Here is a 24,406-nt window from a genome sequence, read left to right as displayed (position 1 = left end):
TATCTCAATTCTCGCGAGATCTCGGAGGGGTGAAAATCAATTTACCCTAGTTAAGTGTTTGGCTAAGTTGTCTATAAGCTTATTCGCTCGCAGTTTAATGTGTTAATTAAACATTTTGCTAAGTAATGAAAATACACTAATGAATATTGTGGCAAAATAGGTATATATTTTATATATAGGTATATTAGGGCTCGTGCCCTTTGTAAAGGTGTCGCATTTAATTACTGCGCTTTAGGTCAACTTCTCAGGCTAACTAAGCCTCAACAGCGCCAGTATCTTAAGTCAAGGTTTAATCCTATTTCACTCTGAACAGATATCAAGCTCCCCATACATTGCATAAAAGGGTGCCAAAACCTCATAGGAAAAATAAGGATACTGCATATGAACTGTTGCTTTTCTATGGAGATCAGTAGGAGATACCAAAACTGAGTACAAAGTCACGGCAAATGCTCTGGCAATCATGTCACTTATAAGACACAGTAAAAAAAAAATAATAATAATAATGCATAAAACTGTTTAAATGGTCTTGTATTCACTTTTTAAAAAATGCACTCCACAATCCATTCTGTAATGCTAGTCAATCCGATTTATTTGCATTTAGAATCAATAATTCATCCCGTAGGAAATAGTGGAAACTGTTGCCATCATCACCTCTGAATGAAATCAAATGTGAACATTTTTGGAAATTAAAGAGAAAACAAATTTTGACCAACATGTATACTGTACACGAGATTTTCTTGCCATAATTTTTGAAAATAAATTATTCGGGTTTCACTTTTTTCCCAACAAAACATGTTCTATACATGAAATAGAATAAGAAGATGTAAAGGTAGGTGAATATTACAAGCAAAAATATGGTCAGTAAAGCTACAATGACATCAATCGAGTGGTAAACAATCGAGGACATTTTGTTGGATTGTGCCTTCAAATGACTAGCTCCTTTATGCCTTATAACATATTCAATCCAAAACACCGCCTGGTCCATTGGTTTCATTGGCTGATCCCTTTGCAGTTTTGAGAGCCTTTGCATGTTTTCCCTGTACGATGAGTTCTGAAGCACTGTCACGAGTGCATCTGCAAAAATGTGCCTGTCAAGCGCAGCAAAATCCACATTTATTGCTCCTCCCTTTGCTTGAATTTTGTTGAGATTATCGTGTTGATCAAAAAATAATGGAAGCCCTACAATCGGAATCCCATGGTAAATTGCTTCTTGAACACCGTTGATTCCTCCGTGGGTGACAAAAACTCTTGTTTTAGGATGAGCCAAGAGGTCGTTCTGTGGTAGCCAGTCAACCAGTAAAGTGTTGTTGCCCAAATTGGCAGGCTTTTGTCCCAAATACCTCCAGACAACCTTCTGCGGCAGCTGGGCAAAGGCTGCAGCAATTTCCTCAGTGACATCCAGTGGCAGTTTTGCAACAAGAGTCCCCAAAGTCATCATCACAACCCCGTGATCACCAGAACTCTGGACAAACTCCTCCAAGTCCACGGGGAGCTGCTTTGGAGGCTTGCATTGAAAACCACTTATGTAGACTAGATTTGGCATTGTGGGACGTGGAAATTCAAAGATAAAATTATTTCTCAAAAGCCATATATCAGCATCCAAAAAAAAGGTTGAGTAATCCACATCAGAACCAAAGTAGCGCTTAACTATTGGTTTGTAGTGTGGTTCTGATATGAACCATGTTGAAATGCTACCCATGATATAAGCTAAAACATTAATGATTCTTTGTTGGAAGGTCATCTTATCTGTCAATCGAGCCGCGAGAAAGGGAGAGTATGACAGAGGGGACGGGGCAATGAGGTCATGAGCTTCACCTTGAAAGGTCCATCTGACATTGTAGACGAGGGGAACGTTGAGATGACGCGCAAGCAGTGCCCCTCCGCCAATGCCGAGGTCAGTCAGCACTACGTCGTACTTGGCATTATGAAAAAACTGCATCTGAGTGTAATTTTCAAACATCTCAACTATTGTCTCACAATGCAACTTGTGGAATCTAGAAAACTCACTAACAACCAGCATCTGATTCTGTATCGCATTCCAAATGCGAGGCAGAAGAGACAGCGACCTCCCCCGAAGCCTCGTCTCCAATTGTAGAGAAACAAATGATTCAAAATGATCCTTGAACCCATCCTGACCAAGAAGGTTGACAGAGTTGTAAAGAGGAGATTTTTCTGTAATGTACCAGCTATCAGACGACCGCACCACCGAGATCTCGTGACCTTTGGTGTAAAGTTCCTCGATGATTCCTTTCATGTTCAACCAGTGGCTCCCGTCTAAAGGGAACACTAATATCTTGCCTCCAAATACACACGGCAGTTGAATCAGCAGGAGTGTAAAGGTGATCATGTGAGACTTTGACATCGTGACACCAATGAGAGACCTTGAAAGTATACAAAAACAAACATATTGTTAGTCTGGTTGGCACATTGCCTTCCTTTTAATACAATTTTAAATCTGCTGCATGCGCGTTTTGGCTGCATAGCAATGAATCCATTTGAATGTCGTCACAGCTTTGCTACTACTTTATCATTTTAAAAATTTACTTTAAATTAAAAAGAAAAAAAAACTTACAATTGCCGGCTTGCAATCTTGAAAACAGTCTCCAATAATTTGAAATGCCAAGTGTATTTGCAAAAGCAATCGAGACGGGCTCAACAGAAGCGAGCATGCAGCTCGTTCTCTCGTTTGTTGATTCAACTATGACCAGGCCGAGGGAAAACACATGAGAAGGCGGACATTCGTAAAAAAAGACACGCTATCTGCCTAAATGACATTTGTTTTGTTCAAAGGTGGCCTACGACTTGAGGTATGGCTTTCCTACGCCATCTAGAGGGGAGATACGGCGCACGCAGCACTGAGTGATTCTCCTTCGTGGACACCACATTAGGGACAATTTGTTATTGTGGCGTACAATTGCATAACATCACACTGTGAGCTTTTTCTAAAAATTTCATAAGAACCTGATTTGTAAAAATAACGCGCGTGTGATTTGTGTACCGACCATCTCAACTATTTTTCTTGATAATATGAATAATTGGGCCAATGGGTGGCTTTTTGTACACAGTACATGATTGAGCACCTGCATCAGTACAAGAGTTTGTACTTTTTAGTTTTAGTTAGTTGTTGAATTAGTGCAAAAACTTTTTTTTTTTTTACATTGTTTGTTACACAGGTATCCTTACTCTCTATCCAAGTACAGTTTGACAGTTTTTCCTGCTTAGTAAACCAGAATGAAACTGAGAAATCAACTTCTAAAAATAGAAATTTAAAAAAAAAAAGCAGCGAATATATGATGGATTGTAACTATTTTAATTTAACTCTTTGATGCATCGTGCATGCACATTCTTGAAAACGTTGTCATCTTTAATCTTGGTACTCGACGTTAACCCGCAGCCCTTTTGTTGTTGTTCTCACGCTAACATGCGAGATCCGCAGAGCCGACTCGACTGCATTCCACCCAGACTTCCCCTCCGCCAGCGGCCTGCTTGCTTTGAGATGAATACAAGATGTCGGTGTCGGGGCTGAAGGCCGAATTGAAGTTTCTCGAATCAATCTTTGACCCAAACCACGAACGATTCCGAATCATAGATTGGAAACCCGACGAACTCAGTTGCCAGTTTAACGTAACAGGAGAGAAGCTGCTGATCATTCACTGCAACATCACGGTGGGTCCTCGGGGCCAGCTCCGCTTGCGTATTAAGCTAGCCCAACACAACATTTGTCACACAGCACACACTTGAGTTTGCCCCGGGTTCCGCGGGCTCAAACGAACCATGAGGACTATTTTCCGTTGTCCTGACATCGGCGACGGTGTGCAATTCAAACACAACACGGCTCCATAGGCGTGAAATTAACTTTCAGGAAGCGTACAGTGGAGCGACGCTGCAGTAGCTTTTTGCTAGCTCGCTCCCGACTGAAAGTAATGCGAAGGTTAGCTTTGCTTGTTAGCCAAAATATTCGCTGTACTCTTGCTACCACTTTTGGCCGTCAAGCTTCGCAGTTAACTTTATCACAACATTGTCCTTTAATGCACGGCGGTAATTGATACATTTTCACGACATCACAAATGTTTACCTGTCGTAGCAAATTTGTTTGAACCATCAACACTGTCCCAAATGCATAAAATGTACAAACATAAGCGTTTCTAATTAGTATTTGCATATGTTAATAGTATTGATGGCCTTTCAGATAATACACGTAATCTCCTGGTCAATGCTGTTTTAAAGTAACGCGGGATGATTGCTGCCTCTATGTCATGTTAACATTAGCACATTAGATTGAAAATCTGATCGTTTGTGTTTAATATTACATGTTTAATTCGCTAAAGAATGTCAGTGAAGAGATTCAATGTGTGGATGACCTCTGTTGTATCTTTGCCAAGCAACAATTTTGGTTCAGGTTACTTTATCGGTCGTCACCAGAGAGAAATTTATCTGACAGGAAAGATGACATGCAACGGGAACGGATGGATGGAAATTTGGAAACGCCACACGATTCAATGTCAACATTGTTTTTTTACGAAGTAAATGTTATGGTGTTAGAAATACATATTGGGTTAAGCTCACAAACTTTTATAATTATAGGAATTAATTTACTGACAGTGGAAATGACAGCGTGGACTTCTTTTTGCTAATGTTAGCATTTAATGAGCACTAAGTGGAGGACCAATGTTTAGCAAGATGATTTTATTTCAAGCTTACTGTCTGCAGTTAAATAAATATGTTTTGAGTTCCTAAAAGTGTTTAAATCACCAAGACAGAGTGGATATATTTACTTGATAACATCCATATGATGGACTATAAACCTCCTAACTGTAATAAACCAATCTTAATTTGAAGAAGGTCTCTAACGATAAAACACTATCAAAATTGTTAATTTAACAATTGATTGTTGATTAATCACTGCACCTCTAATCCAAGTAGCCATCAGATGTTTGATCACAAAGTGTAGTTATGGTTACCAGTGTCTCCTGATTTAATATCAAATTTGTTGCAGGAGTCTTATCCCTCAACGTCCCCGATATGGTTTGTGGACTCTGATGATCCAAGTCTGGCGGAAGTGTTGGAGCGCTTGGAGGATGTGAGAAAAGGAAGCACATTGGTAAGTCTGCTTACTACTGTTCTTGAGAGGGGAAATTTGTTAACTTGATTTCCTTTTCTGTGCAGCTTCTTCAGCAGTTGAAGCGTCTCATCTGTGACTTATGTCGACTTTATAACCTGCCTCAGCATCCAGATGTGGAAATGCTCGACCAGCCTCTTCCTGCCGGCCCCATTATACAAGAGCGAAAGGTAAGCTCTAAACGTTGGTGGTTTTTACAGTGCCAAGAGTTTCCTCGTTCTTGTAACAAACAATTCACAACACCTACAGCACGGACCTTCAGACGAGGTGACGTCAGAGGAGGAGGAGGAGGAAGAAATGGGAGAGGTGCCAATGTGTTTTCATTAAGGGAAATTGTCAGCGTTTTGAGTTTTATGATCTAAACACCACTGATCCACTGTGGCAGCAGGACATTGACCTGGACCAAGACTTGGACCATTATGACATGAAAGAAGAGGAGCCGGTGGATGGCAAAAAGTCTGAAGATGACGGGATTGAAAAGGAACACCTGGCTATTTTGGAGAAGATCCGTAAAAATCAGAGACAAGACCACTTGAACGTAGGTGCTTTTTCTGTTCGTGGAAATGTGAAGATGCTGTCTGATCTTGACATCTGTACTAAATCTGAATTAGGCCTCGAAAATAAGGCACAGAATGCCATTAAAATACCTTAAATCAGTCTTTCAAGAGTTGAGGCTCGAGAGCAGATGGTCTAAAATTTAATTTCAAATGGAATTAAAACGTGATGAAATTTAACTTTTCTTACTAAATCTTTTCACCTCCTATTTGTTCCTTTTATTCTTTTTGATTGCTGCTGTGGACTGGAATTTCTGCGTGTAGGACAAATAAAGAAATATCTTATTAAATATTAAGAATGAACAAGCACTACACAGTGTGTTAAAATGGATAGCAAGGAATGAATATAGCACAGAAAAAAAGAACAATTGGAATCATTAAAATTCATGACATTAAAAGATGTCAGCCATGCCAGTCTGAGTTACATCACAAGCAACCCCAGCCATGACTTGCATGCTTTTGACTCATTATTTGTCAATTGTAAATATCTGAAAGTGTTCAAAGACTGATAGCATGCGAGTTGCGTGGTAGCAACATTTTGAATTTTTTGCATTAACCAGGAAATGTGGGCAGTTTGTCTTTCCTCAATACGATCAAAATTGAGCAATCTGATTTTGCGCGCAACAGTCACTCGAATAGCACAAATCTTTAAAAAACGATCCTAAATGCGGATGTAGCACATAGGTCAACTTTACTACCACATTCAAATTTATTCTACAGGCCAACATCAGCAATTGTAATTGGACGTCCTGCACATACCACATTAACATACAAATTCTGCGCAATACTCACAATCTCTACATGACCCGATGAAGCCGCAACCTTGCTCTGTCTTTTACATTCCGTAGGCCTCTTTGCTCTTGCTGCTGCTGCGTCTCAGCTTTCTAGCCACTAATAAAATAAAGTCGCTTTCAAAGTGGCAATGAAATAAAGACCCTATTATTAACTGACACTTAAGAGGTTTACACCAGCACATGACACATCAATCACTTTAAAGGTGGATAGACAATCATGGGCGGAACAGCGCCTATCATCAGGAGGATTGTGTTCCCGCTGTTGTTACAATACAGCAAAAATGCAATTTACAGGCAGTGAAATAAATGGCTTACCTTATGGGAAATGTATTTATTGGAGGACACTGCTTTTGCTGAAAATGGAGTATTATTTGAATCGTCACTTTCTTGTTATGGTGTCAGCATTGATGTTGTCTTGCTTATTTGTTTTTCAGGGCGCAGTCTCTGGCTCTGTGCAGGCTTCGGACCGCCTCATGAAGGAACTCAGGGAGATCTACAGATCACAGAGTTATAAGACAGGTGGCTTAGGACTTCACCAAAGATTAGAAAAAAAATAATGATCTAATTGTGTTGAATCCAATTAAAGGAACATCCTTGAGGCAGCCCAGAACAACAATTTGTAGTGTTTGCATGTATTTATACAACATTCACCGGCTGCCTTTAGTAATCATGTCATGTATGCGCTTCCCTGAAATGCGTGTTTGTAATTTCCCAGGTATTTATTCAGTGGAACTAGTCAATGACAGCCTTTATGACTGGCACGTCAAGTTAAGGACGTAAGTGAACAAGACTCCCTTCCTTTTCTTTTGTGTTTTCCAGATGATTTGACTTTTGTTTTGTTTTGTTTTGTTTTGTTTTGTTTTGTTTTGTTTTGTTTACCAGGGTAGATCCAGATAGTCCGCTGCATAGTGATCTGCAAGTCTTAAAAGAAAAGGAAGGAGTGGACTATATTTTACTCAATTTCTCTTATAAAGTAAGTTGTGTCATTAGTCTCCTTTTGGATGAAAGATTCATGCCAAAACTGACGGGTGTTTTTCTTGGTATGACAGGATAATTTTCCTTTTGACCCACCTTTTGTGCGGGTTGTCGCCCCTGTGCTCTCCGGAGGGTGAGTATGTGCTTATCTACTCCCACTAATTATGATTTTGAGAAACTATTTCTTATTTTTATTGTTATTATTATTCCAGTTATGTTCTAGGAGGAGGAGCCTTGTGTATGGAGCTTCTCACAAAGCAGGTGTGTACATGAGTTTGTCTCATGATTTCCAGGAGATTTAAAAAAAAAATCTCTTTTGTGTTGCAGGGCTGGAGCAGTGCCTATTCCATAGAATCTGTAATAATGCAGATAAATGCAACTCTAGTGAAAGGAAAGGCCAGAGTTCAGTTTGGGGCCAATAAGGTGACACCGTTTTGTAGATAGTAATCAATTACTAAGATTTATGTTTAAGTGTATTTTGTCATGCTTGTAGCTTCACAACAGCATGTTTATGGTGATTATGATGACCTAAAGCGGGGTGCTCCAATTTGAACATCTTGACCGGTTTTAAAATGTAAAGACACATGTATCTCTGTCTGATGGGTTTCTGCACTGCAAAATTTTTGAAGTGATCGAATTGGAAGTGTACGTGGAAGTGTAATGGGAACATTGCCGAGTCAGTGATTATTTTGTAGAGGTCAGCAAACTTCAATTTTCACTAAAACCAAATTATTTTCATCTTACAGAACCAGTACAATCTTGCCAGAGCACAACAGTCATATAAATCCCTCGTGCAGATTCATGAAAAGAATGGTACGTAACTATTGAGCAGTTATTTGGGATCAGATGTTCGGATGCACTATTCATGTGTTGTTGTTGTTTTTTTGCTTTCCTCCCCAGGATGGTACACGCCCCCTAAAGAGGATGGTTAAACAGCTCCCATCACTATGCACTGAGAACATGGGTCAAAGTGTCTCATTTTCTTTGGAGTATTTTTCCCCCCATCTGACATGTTGGGAATGCATCATGTTTCTTGCAGACCCATTTGGTTGGTTCATCTGACTGAGTATTCCTTCGTATGACCGATCCAAGGGCATCACTCGCCCTGTTCATATATCTTCGATTGTCTTTTCTCCAGTTTGAATGTGGGGGGGTGGGGAATGTTTCTTCTTTAGCTGCTTTTGACAAAGTGGACTTTAAATGAGAGTTTTAAAAGTCATTCTGAAGCCCTCGGAGTGGCATGTCACCTCACCTGTTTTTATTGATTTTGTTTGTTAATGAACAGGTACACAATTAATGTTTTCAAGCTAGCTAGCAAATGTTTATTTTATATGAGCATCCCAGACAATAAATGAGCCAGTTGTCATAGTTTGGATGGTTATCTTTAAATTGAAATAACCTGCCACTCTAGCTTTTAAAAGAGTTTGTGGAGCGTTTGGGTCCAGAAGAAGCATCATAGTGTGTTCTGGCAGAAATGAGAATGAGCTCTTTTGCCTTATTCCTGTCCGCACATTATCCCTGCTGGAGTTCTATTAGTTCGAGCAGCAGGGTTGATGTGGTCGAGGGTTGCAGTGTGGCACTCGGTTGCGACTGTAAAAATTTTTTCATGCCACTTTGCGAGTGTTGCACTGGAATTGGCCTCGCAGATTAAACAAATGTTGTCGGGTTAGTAATGGGGCAATTTGTTAGTCCTGACATACCTTGATTGTGGTGGTTTGCACTCTCCCGGATGAGTTCCAAAACCACAGCCATGTTACATGACAGTTCGGGGGGGGGGGGGGGGGTCTTTTATTGCTACAGTATACAGATGTACTCCTGTGTTGCTTTTGGCGTGAAAAATGAAAGCATAGCTGATAGTGTAAGAGCAAAATTCACCTTGGTCGTCATCATTTCTGCAAATCAAACTTTATGTAACCTGCACAAGTTTTAAACGGGACACTTACTAATCTGATCACTTTTCAGAAACACAATTTAAGAATAGGGCTCAAGGTAACACAAGGGATGTTTAGTCACCATCAACGGCAATTTGTAATTTCACTGCGAGTCATTTTTTTGAAACTGGGTATCTTCCTCTTTAGCTTTGTTCTGGCGACATGGTTTCTCTGTCTTTCATTGTGGAATATCCACCACACAAGTGTCCAAGTATGCTCACGTCAGAGGATCGTGAAACGCTGGTGCGGTTGCTTACCTGTTGATGCCAAAATTTTGCTCCAAGGGATTAATGTGAGATAATCTAAAATTGAAAGTCATGCAGCAGTGAATGGACTGTCACACTACTCTAAATAGACTATAAATTGAAAAGTGGAATCTCGTTAAACCAACAAACAGAAGATGACGGTGTCTGGCACGATTTGCTTGCTTTTTTTCCCCCCATTTGAAGACATTTTGACCATGTACAGTAATTTGTAAACTTGCATCAAGTTTATGAATAAAGAATTTTACGATTATTGCTGTCTTACTGATTTCATTTATGCTTTTTTAAAAAAATATATCAAGAATAAATCCTCTTGAATCTCCAGATTAACATGTTATTTTGCGTCATTTCTGCTGTCCACTATGTGGACTAAACTAACCAAACACCCCCCCTCCTCTGACTTTTGTAAGGTCCGGGGTTTTTTTTTCAGTGTGACTGTTTGTCGGGACGCAAATCCAAATTAAATGAGTTGATCTAAAAACTTGCACAGTGGCCACATGTGCAATAAAATCCACCTAAAATTTGCAAAACAACTCCTTGGTCAAATTTACATCGACTCCGTGCTGGAACTGGTCCGTGTCAACATCCAAGATGGCCAATCTTTAGCGCATGCGCGTCGCAGATCGTTCAGGGGTCAGGCAGTAACGCAATCCCTAAAAATAAATAAAAACAAAAGTGTTTAACATACAATACCATTGTGTGGCTGTAAAATACTTAAAGTGTCATAAAATAAAATATTCATGAAAGTTGCTCTATCTTTCTGACAAAGGTTCCTAGAAGATGCTTTGTATTTGAGAAATCCAAAAAGCCCTGAATATTTTCAAACATGCAATTTAATGAACAGAGCATGCATTGGAAGATAGGTAAATTTGTCTGCATAGAAAATATATTCCAACTGAAAATTGCAGCAATAACTGTTTAATATCTATTATGGTAGGATCAAATAATACAAAATACACAAAAAAATTATTTGCGTATCTCTCTCATGGAGACGCAGCCTTCTTAAATCCAGCTTAATTGAATATTATTTTATCGATGATCACTTATGCACTTCCACGAGTTATTTTATATTCATACTTATTTAAGCTATAGTACATGATTATAAATATCCAACAGCAAACAGTACACATGGAAACGTTGGAGGAAATGGCTTTTTGGGAAGCTCCAATACAGCACTAAGAAATAAAGTTATCCAGTTGGCAAATAACTAACATAAATACTGAAATTACATTAGTGGTTTTCATTCGGAGAGCAGTCCCATTCTCCATTGAAAGTCCAAACTGAGGAGCTCATCTAATTGTACAAGTCAAACCATTTGGCTATTGCTTTACTCAAATTGCTCGACAGTTTGGTTTATACTGAGCACCTGTGTCAAAACATAACATACTTAGAATTTTATATATATTAAAAAAAAAAGGGTGGGGGGCAAACAGAGCAATGAACATGTGCTTGAAACTCATCCAAACATCAACAAACAAAATAACTAAAAGGTTAAACAAATTGCATATAGAGAATACCACATCATCACAATCAGACAAGACAAGTTACATTTTGGAAATAACAAACAGTCAGTTAATTTTTTTTCTTTTTTTACATTTCCTTCAAATCTACGATCACAGGCAATAACCATCTCGGGAAACTTGAAGACGTTTAAATCTTTGACCTCCACTGACAGTTTCCACTTTCACCTCATTGAGATCCATATTGTATTTTCTTCAATAAATATCATAGTACACCTACCCGTGGAATAACAGAGACAGCCACAAAATGACAATGATGTCCAGAGCTTGGAGAAAAAAGCAGGTTTTTTTTTTTTTAAGCATTTACAAAAAGGAGAATTTGTCAGAGAGGGTAAACTGATCACACACTGCTATGACCGACCAACAACATCGACTATTCATTCACATTGTATTTCCAACTTCCAGATTCAAGACAGATTTGGAATGTTTATCCCGTCAACTACGGCTTGGCAGCCCTTGTTACGGCACACGTGTTGAGTGGTAATGTAGGCTCAAAGTCCAAAAATCTGCCGTAAAGGGGCGCTTCCAGCAAATGGTTTGTACTTTTACACAACCAGTATGTTCCTATAGTGAATTATGCCAATTAAGGAAACCCAATATGGTATGATGACACAGTGAGTAGGAATTTAAAAAGAAACAGCCATCCTTTAACTAACTAATGAAAAGACAGGTTCAAACTATTCCAACTCACTCACCAATATTGAGATGTTGAAACGTATTTGACATTCCAGCATAATGGAGCCTTAGGCATTAATAGTGTGACGTTACTAATTGTTAACATTTCAATAGTAGCCTGAAAGAATATCGCTAGCTTAGCAACCTTAGCTTAGCATAAGGAAGCTACAACATTGGTTAAAACTCAAAGCAGTACCAATATCGGCATCATTTTTTACGGCTTAGCATAAGGCTGACACATTGTGATTCTACACAATTTTGTGTAAGAATGTGTACACATTAACATTCTGGTGTGAGCTCATCTCTTGCTATGCTAAGCCCATTTTATCAATGCAGTGGCACTTGTTTTGCTTTTTGGGGATTAAAAAAAAAAAAAAAGTACACAAGCTAGATGTTACAGGTGTTTCAGACACATATATGCCAGTGTTGATGCTGTAAAGATGTGACACAAAGACTGTGTCCTCCCTCACTAATACAAAAAGTAACTTATTCACATAATGTTCAATAAATGTACAGTACATTTGCACCTAACACTTGTCCCTACATTATTTTTCTTCTCATCTTGTGAAGTGATATCTAACGAAGGGCACCTAATTATGAGTTGTGTTCTGAATTCATCCCTTTTTGTATCTCTTCTAGAGAAGAACCCGGTCCCTTTCCCTGTCCTACATGGGCTCATCATAGTTATAGGTGGGCGCTGCCGAGTACTGGTTCTGCTGCACGGCTCCCTGGGCAGCCCCCATTGCAGCCTGCTGAGCCGCCTGCTGGACGTGGGGGTTCTTCCAGGCCCCGGTGGCCCACTCCTCCTGGGCTTTCCCCAGACTGCCACCGCTGCCGCGGTAGAAATTATGCACCTGAACGACACAACATGTTAAAGGAACAAAAACGGAGGAGGAATTTTCTACCGTGAGTAACCTTTGTGAGGGCAATGAAGGAGAGCACCGCCACAGCAGTAAACATGATCGTGGGGATTAACATCACCACAGCTGAGCCGATGTTGGTGCTGAAGAACGTGATGGTAGCTAGCCAGCCACTGATCAACACAACATAGACATTGTTCATATCGTTTATTTTTTAATATAACCTATAAGATAGCAAAACCGATGTGAAACGCTTACCATACTCCCCAACCCGGAATCCCAACTGTCTGGATAATACTGATCACAACCTGGGCCATGAAGACGAAGAAGAACGCCATGAAGTTGAACGAGCTGTCCGTCCTGAGTTGGGGGTGGGAACATTTGGACGTGAAAAACAAGGCCCTTTTTCCATGTGTGGAAGTGGACTTACTTGAAGGCCTTGTAGATGGGCCTGAACCAGCACACGTACGAGCAAGGGGTGAAGAGGATGAGCCACAGAAAAGCCATGCCGAAATTGGTGGCTCCGCCTCCCCCACACATCCATGCCAGACAGCCAATCAGATTAACAGCCAGTGTGGCACTATTCACTGTTACAGAAAGAAATATATTTAAGTCATTTTTTTTAACTTTATTGAATGTCATCTCCCCACAATTCAGCATACTAATTTAAAGAAGATTTATTTACAACTAGAGTGCTTCTACTTCAGCAACGTCTACTTTTCCACTACACTTAAACAGTGGAAACAGCAGGCCTACGTGGTAAAATCAGAATCATCAAGTATGTTAAAACACACAAAGAATATGTCACTGGAGTCACAGAGAAGACAGTAAGACATTAGAACGAAATATACAATTTGGACACAAACACGAAAAGTGGCTTTGTGAATTCTGAATAACACTCAGTAGTCTGTAATAATGTAAAAAAGCTTCAAACTTGGGCAGTATGTCAAATTTTAAAACTAAAAAAATCATATTGAATTGAATAGTAATCCCAATTGTATTTTATTGGAGAGATGTATGCTCGTAAAATATAAATTAACTATGATTCAATCAATATTTACGTAAATTAACTGGATGGCAAATGACAATGAAAGCAGTCACTCTGGTCTTGCAGCTATCCTGGACCATGTTTTGGGTAAAGCAGCTGTTTGGGTAGAACAGCTTATGACACACACACACACACACACACACACACACACACACACACACACACACAACAAAAATGTCACTACTCACAGATCCACAAGTAATACAGCCGCTTGCACATGGTGCGACGCTGGTCAGGGATCTCATTGAAATCTTGGTAAAAGCACGGCTTGAGGGGGATGAATCGAGGCAAGGGGGGGAAGTTGTTCTCTAGGATTGCAAAAACATGCGTGAGGAGCAGTCTACATTGGAAAAAGGTAACATTATATTATATACTTGAAGGTATTTTAGCATACCTGCCATGATGAGAGCTGTGTTTTTTTCCTCTGCTTGCAAATAGCTTGAAGATCAGCAGTCGTAAAAACAAAAGTGCTAAAAAAGGGAGGGGGCAGAAAAATTGAGAACATGACGTGTACTGGCTTTCTTGTGACAGATTTTCCACCTCCATACAAAAAGGCGACAGGCTCTACCCGATCGTACCAATGCATTCATCCATAAAGTCCTTTTTCTTGTTATTTGTGAGGGCGAATGAATGAATAACTAGTAGGCCCATTTGAAAGCTGTGCAACACAGATAACAGCTTGGATCAACGTGGCCTTGAGGAACAATTGTGATACATATAAGCCAACCGGACCCTCATACGGTCAATACTCATATACAATAAAAACGCTATAGTATTGTGGCGGGTGATGGAGGACATGTTGGTGCACAGCATGGTGGATGCCATGAAGGACATCATTCCGCCTTCGAATATGAAAGCTGTGTCTGCAAAACCGTTCCTAATCTTCTATGGGTTGCTTATGTACATTGTGATCCCGAATCTATTCCAAATGTGTTTTTCCGTCGATTGGGGATACTGCAGTGGGAAACCGTGCACCTCGATGCCGGGCGATGAAAAAGCGCTGTCCTTCACCCTGAGCGTCACGTCACCGGTGCATCCGCGCTTCTTCCCCGGGGCAGCAAGGCTACGGAACCCGGTTGGATTCGAATGCTTTTCGAGAGTGAATGAATAGAAAAATGTGCATAATGAGCCTTACCTTGCGTTTATTGAGTTCCTAGAATCCCGCGTTTTGTTTAAAATGCATTTTATAAATAAATCTTGGTCCAAATGCACGCTTCGAAACGGACGCATCCACCAGAGAAACGTACCGTTGGCATCGAATTATGGGTTTGGGAGGAAGAGGCAATCACGTGATGTGTGATCTTTTTTTTTTTTTTTTTTTTTTTTTTTTTTTTTTTTTTTTTACTCGCTCACGGTTTTTGCACGCCTGGACAGGCACAAGGTGCAACAAAAACACTGGATTTGCTGCTGGCCCGAATCGACCAATCACCAAAGCAAGCGGTACTGATTAATCAGCAACAGTTTTGGGGATGATTACACATTCAAACTCGATTGGCTGCTTGCCCTGTGACGTAACCTTATTTGCAAGCGCTATCTGCAGACCTGCTCGCCAAACAGCACTAAAAAAAAAAAAAAAAAAAAAAAAAGAATGCGCTGTCTAGCGTACGAATGCATTTCTTCGTAAATTGAGCATTTGACAAACTGCTCTACCCCAAGTGAAGTTTGAATGTGTAAACATCCCCTCATCTTGGTCGGGGAAAGTTTTTTTGTTTCTTTTTAGGGTAAGATAATATTTTTTTTTACTATCTTTTTTCAACCTTATTTACTACTTCCAATTTACTAAAAAATATATTTAATTTAACGTATAAACATGAAAAAGCATACAGCTGTGAAATTATAAGATAAAACTATATGTGGCCATTGTATATTTTTACAAGAAAAGATTTTGTTTCAGTTTCAATTGTCCTTGAGAAAAGAATTATGTAATTTTTGTACCCATTAAAGATTCAGTTATCGTTACAAGCAAGAAGATAAGGACACATTTATGTTTATGTGGCCTAATTCTCAACATAGCCCTTCATATTATTACTTGAGCGAGCGCCACGATTCATTGCGTCATAAGACTTTTTTTTTCCCCGGAAGTCATTGAACGCCACGGTGCCATTGGCTGATGTCAGCTTTTCCCAGTTGCTTGTAATGAGTTGCGCAAACTTGAGGTAAGGCCGCTTGAAAACATTCAACTTTTATATTTTAGAGGAAATAGGACCGAATGTCACTCGAGTCTATTAATTTGACATACGTCTTGAGGCGATAGATGTTATTTACTCGGCAGTATATTTGCATCTCGACAATTAGTGACAGCTAGCATTACCTGTTAGCATGAGCAGCTAAAGCTACACGTTTCACTCATGACTGTGATTTCTTCCAAACCTATGCTTATGCTCCTAAACTTGTATTTGTGATCACGTATACAAACGCAATGTATTGTTTGCTGTCAAACTACAATGTGGTCAATAGCTGGAAGCTGTTCTCTGTCGTGTTGCAGGAAGAAACAGATATTGAAAATAGCTTTCAGAATGTCTTACAAAGAACAAACTGACAATTCCGTTGTTACAAATAGATAGTATAGTTGTGCTTAAAGTATTGAAACACTGAACATGTGCATTCAAAAGTTTTGGGATGGTTAAATTAAGATAAACAGTAAAAGTGCATTTTAGGTTCATCCTGAAATTTCACTCGTGAGTTGTGCTAGATATAGTTTGCTTTTATTGTCAATCCGCAATATGTATGAAACATGGAATGGATGGAATTTGCTTTTTCAAGGGCCCACAGTCTCAAAAACATTACATGAAAGCATACAAAGGATAGAAATGATATTTTCAAGGACTCCAGTCAAAATCATCACATAAAAGTGGACAAGTTTCCTTTCACAAGTGCATCACGTCACTCTCGGTTCAATCCCATGTTGCTATTCTGTTAACTCTCAATTGTATTTCTTCTATTTGCAGTGCCGGGAATGCAGCCGCCGCTCCCACCTGAGGTGGTCCGAGAGCTGGTGTGTTCCTGTCTGCTCAGAGATCCTGTGGCGGCCGATCTTCGCTGCAGCCTGTTTGTTGCTGCTGCCCAGAACTACAAGAAGGATTCTTTGCTTCGCCCCTTCCCTCCTCGCTATGTATATGACGACATTAAAGACTTTGATGCATTGGTAAGATGTCCACGATTTGTTTCGCCTTCCTTCCGCATCCACCAAACATGCTTCAATAGGAATACTAAAGTGTGCCATGCCTCACATCTATCTTTCTTTCCATGTTGTGTGTCTAGTTGGCAGATGTGAACTCCTTTCCAGGTGTGAGAGAGTTATTACGACTGCAGCCAGGAGAGGGGGAGCACCATGTGGCCCTTGCACACTGGATCCTCTCTTCCAAGAGCTTTGCTGTCAAGACACTACAAAGGGACGAGGTACAACACATTTTCTGCAAACGCCACACGTGGCAATTTTCGCAACCACATCCTCACGTTTATCTGTTTGGCAACCAGTTCGCCAAACTTTGTGCCTTGACACAAAGCGCCGGTGTTTCTGCCCCTGCGCCGGAATTCCTGTTTGAGCTGGAGTACTGTGACCAATTGAACGCGCGCTTTGAACGGATGAGAGAGGGCAGGGATGTCTTATACGCCTTTCACGGGAGTCGCCTGGAGAACTTTCACTCTATCATTCACAACGGGCTACATTGCCACCTCAACAAGGTCAGTGAGGACTTTGTGCGGGGCACTTCCGCTTGGCTTTTGCTGACTCTGACTTGAAAAAAGATTTCATTGTTTTGTTAGAAAAGCATTTTAAAACTTTTACCTCCACTTGTCACATACAGAACTCGGTGTATGGGGAGGGGACCTATCTCACCAGTGACCTCAGCATGGCTGTCCTCTATAGCCCCCACAGCAGCGGTTGGCGGGAAAGCCTACTGGGGCCGCTGCTCAGCTGCATTGCCTTATGTGAAGTCATCGATCACCCGGACGTCAAGTGCCAGGTGAAAAGGAAAGGTGCGTTGCCGTCACGGTGTGAGTTGCAAATTGCATCTGTGTGACATCTATGCTCTCATCTCGTCTGTGTCAGACTCAGAAATTGTTGACCGTCAACGCTCGAGGGCCAAGAACAGCGAGGCAGGGGATGTGCCGGAGAAGTACTTTGTGGTCACAAACAATCAGCTTTTGCGTGTTAAGTACCTGCTTGTTTACTCTCAGAGGAAACACATGTCCAGGTAAGAAGCTACACACTAAATGTCGCAAATAATCTAAAAATAACTACAGGGTATAATCAAACTTGATTGGGTACTCCAGAATGGAAAACTTACCACACAATTGTAAAACAGCACATTAAAACATGAAGCGAAGCACAACGTGGAATTTCAAGTAATTACGTAAAACTCTGCATGTTAAAGTAAAAAGTTAGACTTAACTTGTTATAATTTAAAATGTGTCATTTATATTAGTGTGAAATTGATTCAATTGATTACTTTTATTTAGAGGATAAATTGATAGAGAGTTTGACAGTCTGTTTCCCCCTCTCATCACAGACATTCCCGCAACACCTCGTGGTTTCTCAGACACCACTTTGCCGTCATGATGAGTCTTTATCTTCTGCTGCTCATATTTATCGGCACGTTCAACTCCAACACGTTCACATCCTTTTGGAACAGACGCTTCAGCTGATCCACCGCACAAATACTGAGTCGGTTTTTATCCGCCGTGCCTTCAGCACTGTAACAAGACGCCCATTGGCACCTTGACTGCACATTTTGATACTGTTTGTTTTCCTGCGACAGGCATTTTCTTCTGAAGGTAAAACATACTCAGTGACAGTACATAAATAAAAAAAAGGAGCTTAAACTGAGACCATGTAGCATGCTGTTTAACAACCCCAATCCATATGTAAAATAAAATAAAAATCCCACCCACAATTTCTTTCCCCAATGTGATGTGTGCGCACTCAGGGCTGACAATAAGGTCAAGCGGCCAGACTACTCAAAACCTGAGTCCACACACTGTGACTGTCATGTTGCACTTCAGGTCATGATTCCAGAGGACACAGTTAAGTTTTTTTTATACAATGTTTTTCACTTGTGTGACAATTGAGAATGTTAAACTGCAACTTAAAACATAGCTTGTGCATTTATTAAAGGTTTTATGATATAGAAAGTTTAACCCGGAAATGCATTAACTGTTTGATTTCCAACAGGAAATTGATCAAAATATGAACAAATTACAGGAAACTATAGATACTGGTTAAAATGATTCAACACCTTAAAAAGGTCATTTAGCTATTGTTAATAGCTAGCTTCCTAACTTTGGCTGAATGCTAAATTAGCTAATATCAGCAATTGAGTTAATACATCTTACCCGTTTTCCTTTTGTCGTATTGGACTGATATATTTTCAATGCTAGAATCTCGTGGTTTTTAGGCTTAGAAAAATTATATTTGAATTCTCTTAAAGCCATGAATGAGATTGTCTTGCACCTCCAAATATATTGTATCTGTTTTTAAATGTAGCAAGTAAAAGCAGAGTTGTTAGAAAAATAAACACTCTTGTACTAAAGTCCAGATACCTGAAAACTAGTACAGTAATGACGTATTTGTACTTAATTACTTCCCACCACTGCTAACCAGTAAAGACGAAGTTGTCAATTGTGTCCTCTCAAAAGGGAGTAACAGACTCAAATCTCGCTGCCGGTTTGCAAACCTCAATGAATCATTCTCACAGTATGTTTTAGGTGTTTTTATTGCACCGCAAATTTTGTATTCTATTGTACAAGGACTATGATAAAGGAAACTAATTGTCGGCGAACGTAACTGATCTGAGCGTAAAGTCTTCCTGCAAGGAAGCCTATTGTAATAATTTAGTGGTTATTTCCAAAATTATATTGGGAAAAAAAAGCACTTACTGGTAGCAATAAGCTATTGTAATCATGTCTTGTAATACACTGAAAACGGTAATGAAAATAAAATATATTCGGCTCATGTACTGTGATGTTTTTTGAAACTGGAAAAGATGTACAGGATATCATTCCTTTTCTCTTGTCCACTAAAATTATTTTGTCCCCCTTGCACTGATGTAAACGCACGCACCATCTCTTCCTAAGAGAGCAACTCCACAATGTGGCACATAAAAATGCCAATGTCATGAAGCTGACATCTGTACAGAGAACCTTGGACGCGACGCAAACGAAAAGTGCTTCATCATCTATCCAGGTATGGAGTCCTATAAAAACATATTTATTTTCATGGAAAAACCATTGAATAACACTGAATACATCATGATTGATCATCCAAGAGTCAATAAAACTTGTTTGTAACGCCAACATCAAAAAGATGTCCCAGAAAACTGGAATTCAAAGCAATGGCTGGTGTCAACACCCCCCCCCCCCCCCCCCCCCCACCCCCCCTCTCCTCAAACTGAGGAATGACATCTTTCAAATGAGCTCGATGTTAATGCCCTTTGTAATCATTATCATGGACCATCAAGATGGCAAATGTGGGAGTGGCCATTATGGCTTTGTATTTAGTTAAGTCTAGTCTATCTTACAATACAGAACCTTAAAATATTGTCTCAGAACATTTTTTTTAACTGCACCTTTTAAACAGACAACTGCATGTAATGGAGTAAAGCATCACAAAAGTAAAGCAGGCATACTGGAAACAATCTTTTTTTTCTTTAAAAAGTAAAAACACAACAGAGCCAAAGTATCCGTACTAAAATCTCAACTTAAAAAAAAAATTGAAGGGGAAAAAAAACTGTACATGTATTTACAAGACAATAGTAACTATAATACAAGTTTGACTGGCCAAACACAAACACATTCAGTTTTGTCGATCCAAAGTGGCAGACAAAACACCTCCAAAGAAGCAAGCTCGCTGCAGTGAGCAATTTAGTCACATTGTCAAGAGTGTCTCTGCATAAAAACATCAATTTCACTCTTTTTTTTTTTCTTTCCTAATAGAAAAACAATAATGTCAATATGGAGTTTATTGAGAAATCCATTGACTACATCCTTCCCTTATAGGGTGCGGTGCAGAGGGCGGAAGCCAGTTGCTCAGTCTGAAGGCAAGAGGTCGTGCAAGCGAAAGCGCTCTCTGATGTGCGGTCGGACGTCATCGTTCTAATAAAATCGACATGACATGAAGCAGATAAGAGTTAAAAAAAAAAAAAAAGTATTGTTATCCCACGTTAGCTCTTTTGCCAAAATCCAACACTAATTGATGGCCTCTTGCAAAAGAGTTTAAAGAAGTAATCGTCTTCACTTGGAAAATTGACGCCACTAGGTGGTGCTAAAGAAACACTGAAAAATATGTTGCGTGAACTCTTACCAGCTCAACCAGCTTCTCCAGGAAAGGAACCAGCTTGAGAAGCTCGCTGTCATTTCGATCCACGAACCAGCTCTCGATTGGGATCCCATTGGAGAGCTGATAATACACACAAGCGCACGATTCTCAAAACAACTTGTACTGTTGTGCTCTTGCTTTGGGACCACAATCACTGACACACAATTTGACGAGACACAGTTATTACCTGATAGGCGAAAGCTTGTGGTGAGTTGTCGATTATTATCGTCTTGGAAAGATCCCGTCCCAAAATGTTGAGGTCTTTTATATAATTTCCTTGGACACACACGCAGTGCTCACGAAACAGACGGTGTCTAAACACACATACACACGAATATGTTCACCATTGAGGAAAAAAATATGAAGACATATTTTTAGCTCTTTTTTCTCCCACTATTACTTCACTGACCTGACCAGCTGCTTTTTGGGATCGAGGATGTTGAGCAACTTGTCAGCGTATACTTTCTTTGACGCCGTGAAGAGAATAATCTGTAATATGACAAAATGTAATTGTTAAACCCAGAGCAGCTTGAGTTAAGTCAAATCCCCGTTTGTGTGGAGTGAAAAGAAAACCTCACCTCATACATTTGAGACATGCGCTCCAGAAACTCTCGGAAAAAGGGCCTTAATCGCACATACACCTACATTCAGGGAGATGGGTTAACAGCAACAAAGACTAAAACATGGACACATAGCTAGTTTGAGAGAGTTCTTACCTGGTAGATTACATCCTGAAAGAGCACAGGGAACGTCAGTGCAGCATCTTCCAGTTCGTTCAAACTGCAGTGAACTAAGGTTTCATCCTGGGGAAGAAAAAAAAAAAAACATGCACAGTGATTACTCACTTTCTAAGAGTCCACTTTCAAAGTGCAAAAGAGTCCTTGGCTTTTTTACCAAGTCAAGGACAAGTGAAAACTCGGGCGTGCTGCGCGTCTTCAAAGGTAGTGCTGGTTTGCGTGTCAGCTGCTCTTCTGTCAACGGTGGCACATGCTTGATGAAGAAGTACCTTCAAAGTAGACGCCACCAAAAAAAGGACAGTTACATTTGGAAGGTGACAAGGATGCATGGCGTTGGTGCTTTCTGTTGTTGAGAGCAAGATATTTTTGAACCATGAAGTGTAAATCCAACCTTAGTGGCAATTGATAGGTGGCAAATTTATTTAAATCTTAATCTGTGATCTCTAAATTGCTTTTGCTGGTGTCTAGTGGTTCGTTGTTTTGTTTTTTTATGTAGCAAGCATTGTAATTTAGGAGCATAACATCCCTGGCTCCCGAAGCTCCGCTTTTATATTTATTAGATATCTTTACTTGGCAGCTCATTATTTGTGTACCAGTGTGTGTGCGCGCGCACTTACGGGTCAAATACCTCCCAGTCTTCCTCGTATGACGGCTCTGTGGGGGCGGGGGGTAACGTGTGTGGATAGCTGCCATCAGGCAAACAACCAGGAGGAGCTGTGGGAGATAGATACATTTTTTTATGATGTGCCTAAATATTAAAATAAAGGTAATGTACACATTTATTGAGATGATTGAAACTATATGGTTGTGGTGAGAAAATGAAACTTCAAATTTGCTTTGTGAACCAGGTGTTTTATTTTTGGACTCCTCCTGTTGGTGTTCTTTACATAGGAGTTCGAGCTGATGGTACCTGTTAACGAGGGCATGTCACTTTCAGTCACGATCTCGCCGTCCTCCACGGTGGAGTCAGTGCTCATCTGGAGTCTCTGCTGCAACGGCGGGGCACCATGACAAGCTGTGATTCCATCGGAGGACGTGAGCATGCTGCTGGGCATTTCCTCGGCCTGCTCGATGTCTAGCTGCTTCATGATCTCCTCTGCCTCCATAGCTTGGCCCGGAGAGTCGGAACCAGGAGTGGCTAAATAAAGGATGGCACTTTTTCTTCAAAAAGACATCTTGTGGAAAATGTATGTATTACCGTTTCTATACAAAGAGTGACTAGCCAAGTGTGAAATTACACAAGCAGGAAATGTAATGATGTGTGGGTGTTTTACCAGTTTTGGTTGCTGGTGAGAAAAAGTTGAAAACAGGAGAGAGGATAGTTCCTAGCAGGGTTGTGTGCGGAGGACTGCTCGCCGCCTCAACTGAAGCTTCGAGTTTGCCGTTTGGTTTTAAGGGTTTGCTGTTGCATGTTACTGTATCTGTTACTGGGAGGAAAAAAAAACATTCAGCATATTGCTTTGTGGCAAAAGGTTGCATGTAACAATATCGTACCTTTACCTGGACTTTTTTGGCAAACTCTAGAAACGGTTTTGTTGGCAAGGCCTCGCGTTTGTGGTGCTGACGTGATGAGGTCGCTTTTAGCGCTGCAATTAATACGACTCCTCTTGGCAGGAATATTCGGCTCCACCTGCCGAATATAAAAACGGGTATGATGATACAAAACCTTTTGTTACAGTTTACATTTCTCAATACAGGACCACGTTCCCTCACCAAGGAAACATTTCCAATTCAGTGGCGTTCACTTTAAACGTTTTTCCAGCACCTTACAGCTGCGTCATCGCTTTCTTCCAAAATTTTGATTTTTTTTTTTTATGGGCTAATTGGTAGACTACTTGAAAGCTTCATTACAAGTCAGTTCTGTTTATTGTTAGGCTTACCTTGACAGGGTCGCCCCGGATGAACTTCTTGATGGTGGACAAGAGGCCCGCTTCATTCTTCGGCATCCTGCCTCGGCCTCTTAGTGGGGACGCCGCCACTGTACAGTGTTTTCTTTTGGCCAGAGACGTAGGGGCTCGACGGCCTAAGGTGGGCTGCTGAGAAGCTTTACGCGCTCTCAGCCGCATCGTGCTCTGGCATCACATAGAAGGACCTGCCAAGAGATGTTGAAAATTTTCATTTAAACTGGGAAAAAAAAAGTTACTTAAAAGGGAGTTACTTTCTTTTTTTTTCTTGCATTATTTCACAGCTTTACAATAACATGGGTAATTTTTCCTCAAACATCTCCACTTGAACCGAACTCGATAAAAGCGACATCCTTATCCTGTTGGGATTGTGATAAATGGATTTTTTTTTTCAAACAAAAGGTCCATTTGTTTTTACATATTTACTCTGATTCAAGCATTTTATGGCGATGTAACAAACCTGCTCTAAAAACTAATTTAATTTCAAAAGCAAATATCAAAACTGATGAAAAATTCCCAACTATTATAACCTTGGTGTTTTGATGCAAACATATGTCACTTCTATTTTTAACATTTAAAGTTTTGGAGGTTGGGAAATAATGAGTTGAAGGTTCTCCCCACATCATTTGCGGCAACTCATCTGCTTGCATTGCGGCGCAGCCGATGTCAACATTCCCTCATGTTGCTCACTTGTGTCTACACCACAACCAC

The 24,406-nt window shown here is 40.2% G+C and overlaps 4 protein-coding genes and 1 pseudogene across 7 annotated transcripts; 2 read left to right on the top strand and 3 right to left on the bottom strand.

Annotated features, from left to right (window-relative positions):
- Positions 1 to 569: 569 nt before the first annotated feature.
- On the bottom strand, positions 570 to 6,769 carry LOC125970791 (UDP-glucuronosyltransferase 2C1 pseudogene; annotated as a pseudogene).
- On the top strand, positions 3,405 to 9,889 carry LOC125970802 (ubiquitin-conjugating enzyme E2 Q2). 2 transcript variants are annotated; one of them, XM_049723451.2, is made up of 13 exons: positions 3,405 to 3,666; positions 4,997 to 5,101; positions 5,167 to 5,289; positions 5,369 to 5,425; positions 5,508 to 5,657; positions 6,902 to 6,986; positions 7,183 to 7,243; positions 7,350 to 7,440; positions 7,517 to 7,575; positions 7,655 to 7,703; positions 7,770 to 7,865; positions 8,189 to 8,255; positions 8,343 to 9,889. In XM_049723451.2, exons 1-13 carry the CDS (start codon positions 3,508 to 3,510, stop codon positions 8,372 to 8,374), a joined length of 1,134 nt encoding a protein of 377 aa, XP_049579408.1. In that variant the 5' UTR covers positions 3,405 to 3,507; the 3' UTR covers positions 8,375 to 9,889. The 2 variants fall into 2 exon arrangements, with proteins under 2 accessions (XP_049579408.1, XP_049579407.1); XM_049723450.2 differs by having other exon boundaries at positions 3,406 to 3,666; positions 5,505 to 5,657.
- A 649-nt stretch (positions 9,890 to 10,538) lies between these two features.
- Positions 10,539 to 15,057, bottom strand: scamp5a (secretory carrier membrane protein 5a). Of its 2 annotated transcripts, XM_049723460.2 has the most exons (8): positions 14,875 to 15,057; positions 14,715 to 14,802; positions 14,134 to 14,209; positions 13,928 to 14,047; positions 13,122 to 13,278; positions 12,950 to 13,051; positions 12,747 to 12,864; positions 10,539 to 12,685 (listed from the first exon to the last, which is right to left on the bottom strand). In XM_049723460.2, exons 3-8 carry the CDS (start codon positions 14,138 to 14,140, stop codon positions 12,497 to 12,499), a joined length of 693 nt encoding a protein of 230 aa, XP_049579417.1. In that variant the 5' UTR covers positions 14,141 to 14,209; positions 14,715 to 14,802; positions 14,875 to 15,057; the 3' UTR covers positions 10,539 to 12,496. The 2 variants fall into 2 exon arrangements, with proteins under 2 accessions (XP_049579417.1, XP_049579416.1); XM_049723459.2 differs by lacking the exon at positions 14,715 to 14,802 and having other exon boundaries at positions 14,875 to 15,056.
- Positions 15,058 to 15,785: 728 nt separating this feature from the next.
- On the top strand, positions 15,786 to 19,692 carry parp16 (poly (ADP-ribose) polymerase family, member 16). The gene is made up of 7 exons (XM_049723458.1): positions 15,786 to 15,895; positions 16,688 to 16,884; positions 17,001 to 17,138; positions 17,217 to 17,423; positions 17,546 to 17,717; positions 17,791 to 17,935; positions 18,251 to 19,692. The coding sequence occupies exons 2-7, from the start codon at positions 16,696 to 16,698 to the stop codon at positions 18,384 to 18,386; spliced, it is 987 nt and encodes a 328-aa protein (XP_049579415.1). The 5' UTR covers positions 15,786 to 15,895; positions 16,688 to 16,695; the 3' UTR covers positions 18,387 to 19,692.
- A 234-nt stretch (positions 19,693 to 19,926) lies between these two features.
- Positions 19,927 to 23,857, bottom strand: ctdspl2a (CTD (carboxy-terminal domain, RNA polymerase II, polypeptide A) small phosphatase like 2a). 2 transcript variants are annotated; one of them, XM_049723436.2, is made up of 12 exons: positions 23,672 to 23,857; positions 23,286 to 23,421; positions 23,066 to 23,218; positions 22,702 to 22,929; positions 22,409 to 22,505; positions 21,949 to 22,060; positions 21,771 to 21,857; positions 21,633 to 21,695; positions 21,464 to 21,543; positions 21,242 to 21,368; positions 21,040 to 21,135; positions 19,927 to 20,831 (listed from the first exon to the last, which is right to left on the bottom strand). In XM_049723436.2, exons 1-12 carry the CDS (start codon positions 23,855 to 23,857, stop codon positions 20,766 to 20,768), a joined length of 1,431 nt encoding a protein of 476 aa, XP_049579393.1. In that variant the 3' UTR covers positions 19,927 to 20,765. The 2 variants fall into 2 exon arrangements, with proteins under 2 accessions (XP_049579393.1, XP_049579395.1); XM_049723438.2 differs by having other exon boundaries at positions 23,292 to 23,421.
- Positions 23,858 to 24,406: the final 549 nt, after the last annotated feature.

Source organism: Syngnathus scovelli, chromosome 6 (assembly GCF_024217435.2).
Source record: "Syngnathus scovelli strain Florida chromosome 6, RoL_Ssco_1.2, whole genome shotgun sequence".
Taxonomy (NCBI): domain Eukaryota; kingdom Metazoa; phylum Chordata; class Actinopteri; order Syngnathiformes; family Syngnathidae; genus Syngnathus; species Syngnathus scovelli.
This window is presented reverse-complemented; position numbering and strand designations above follow the sequence as displayed.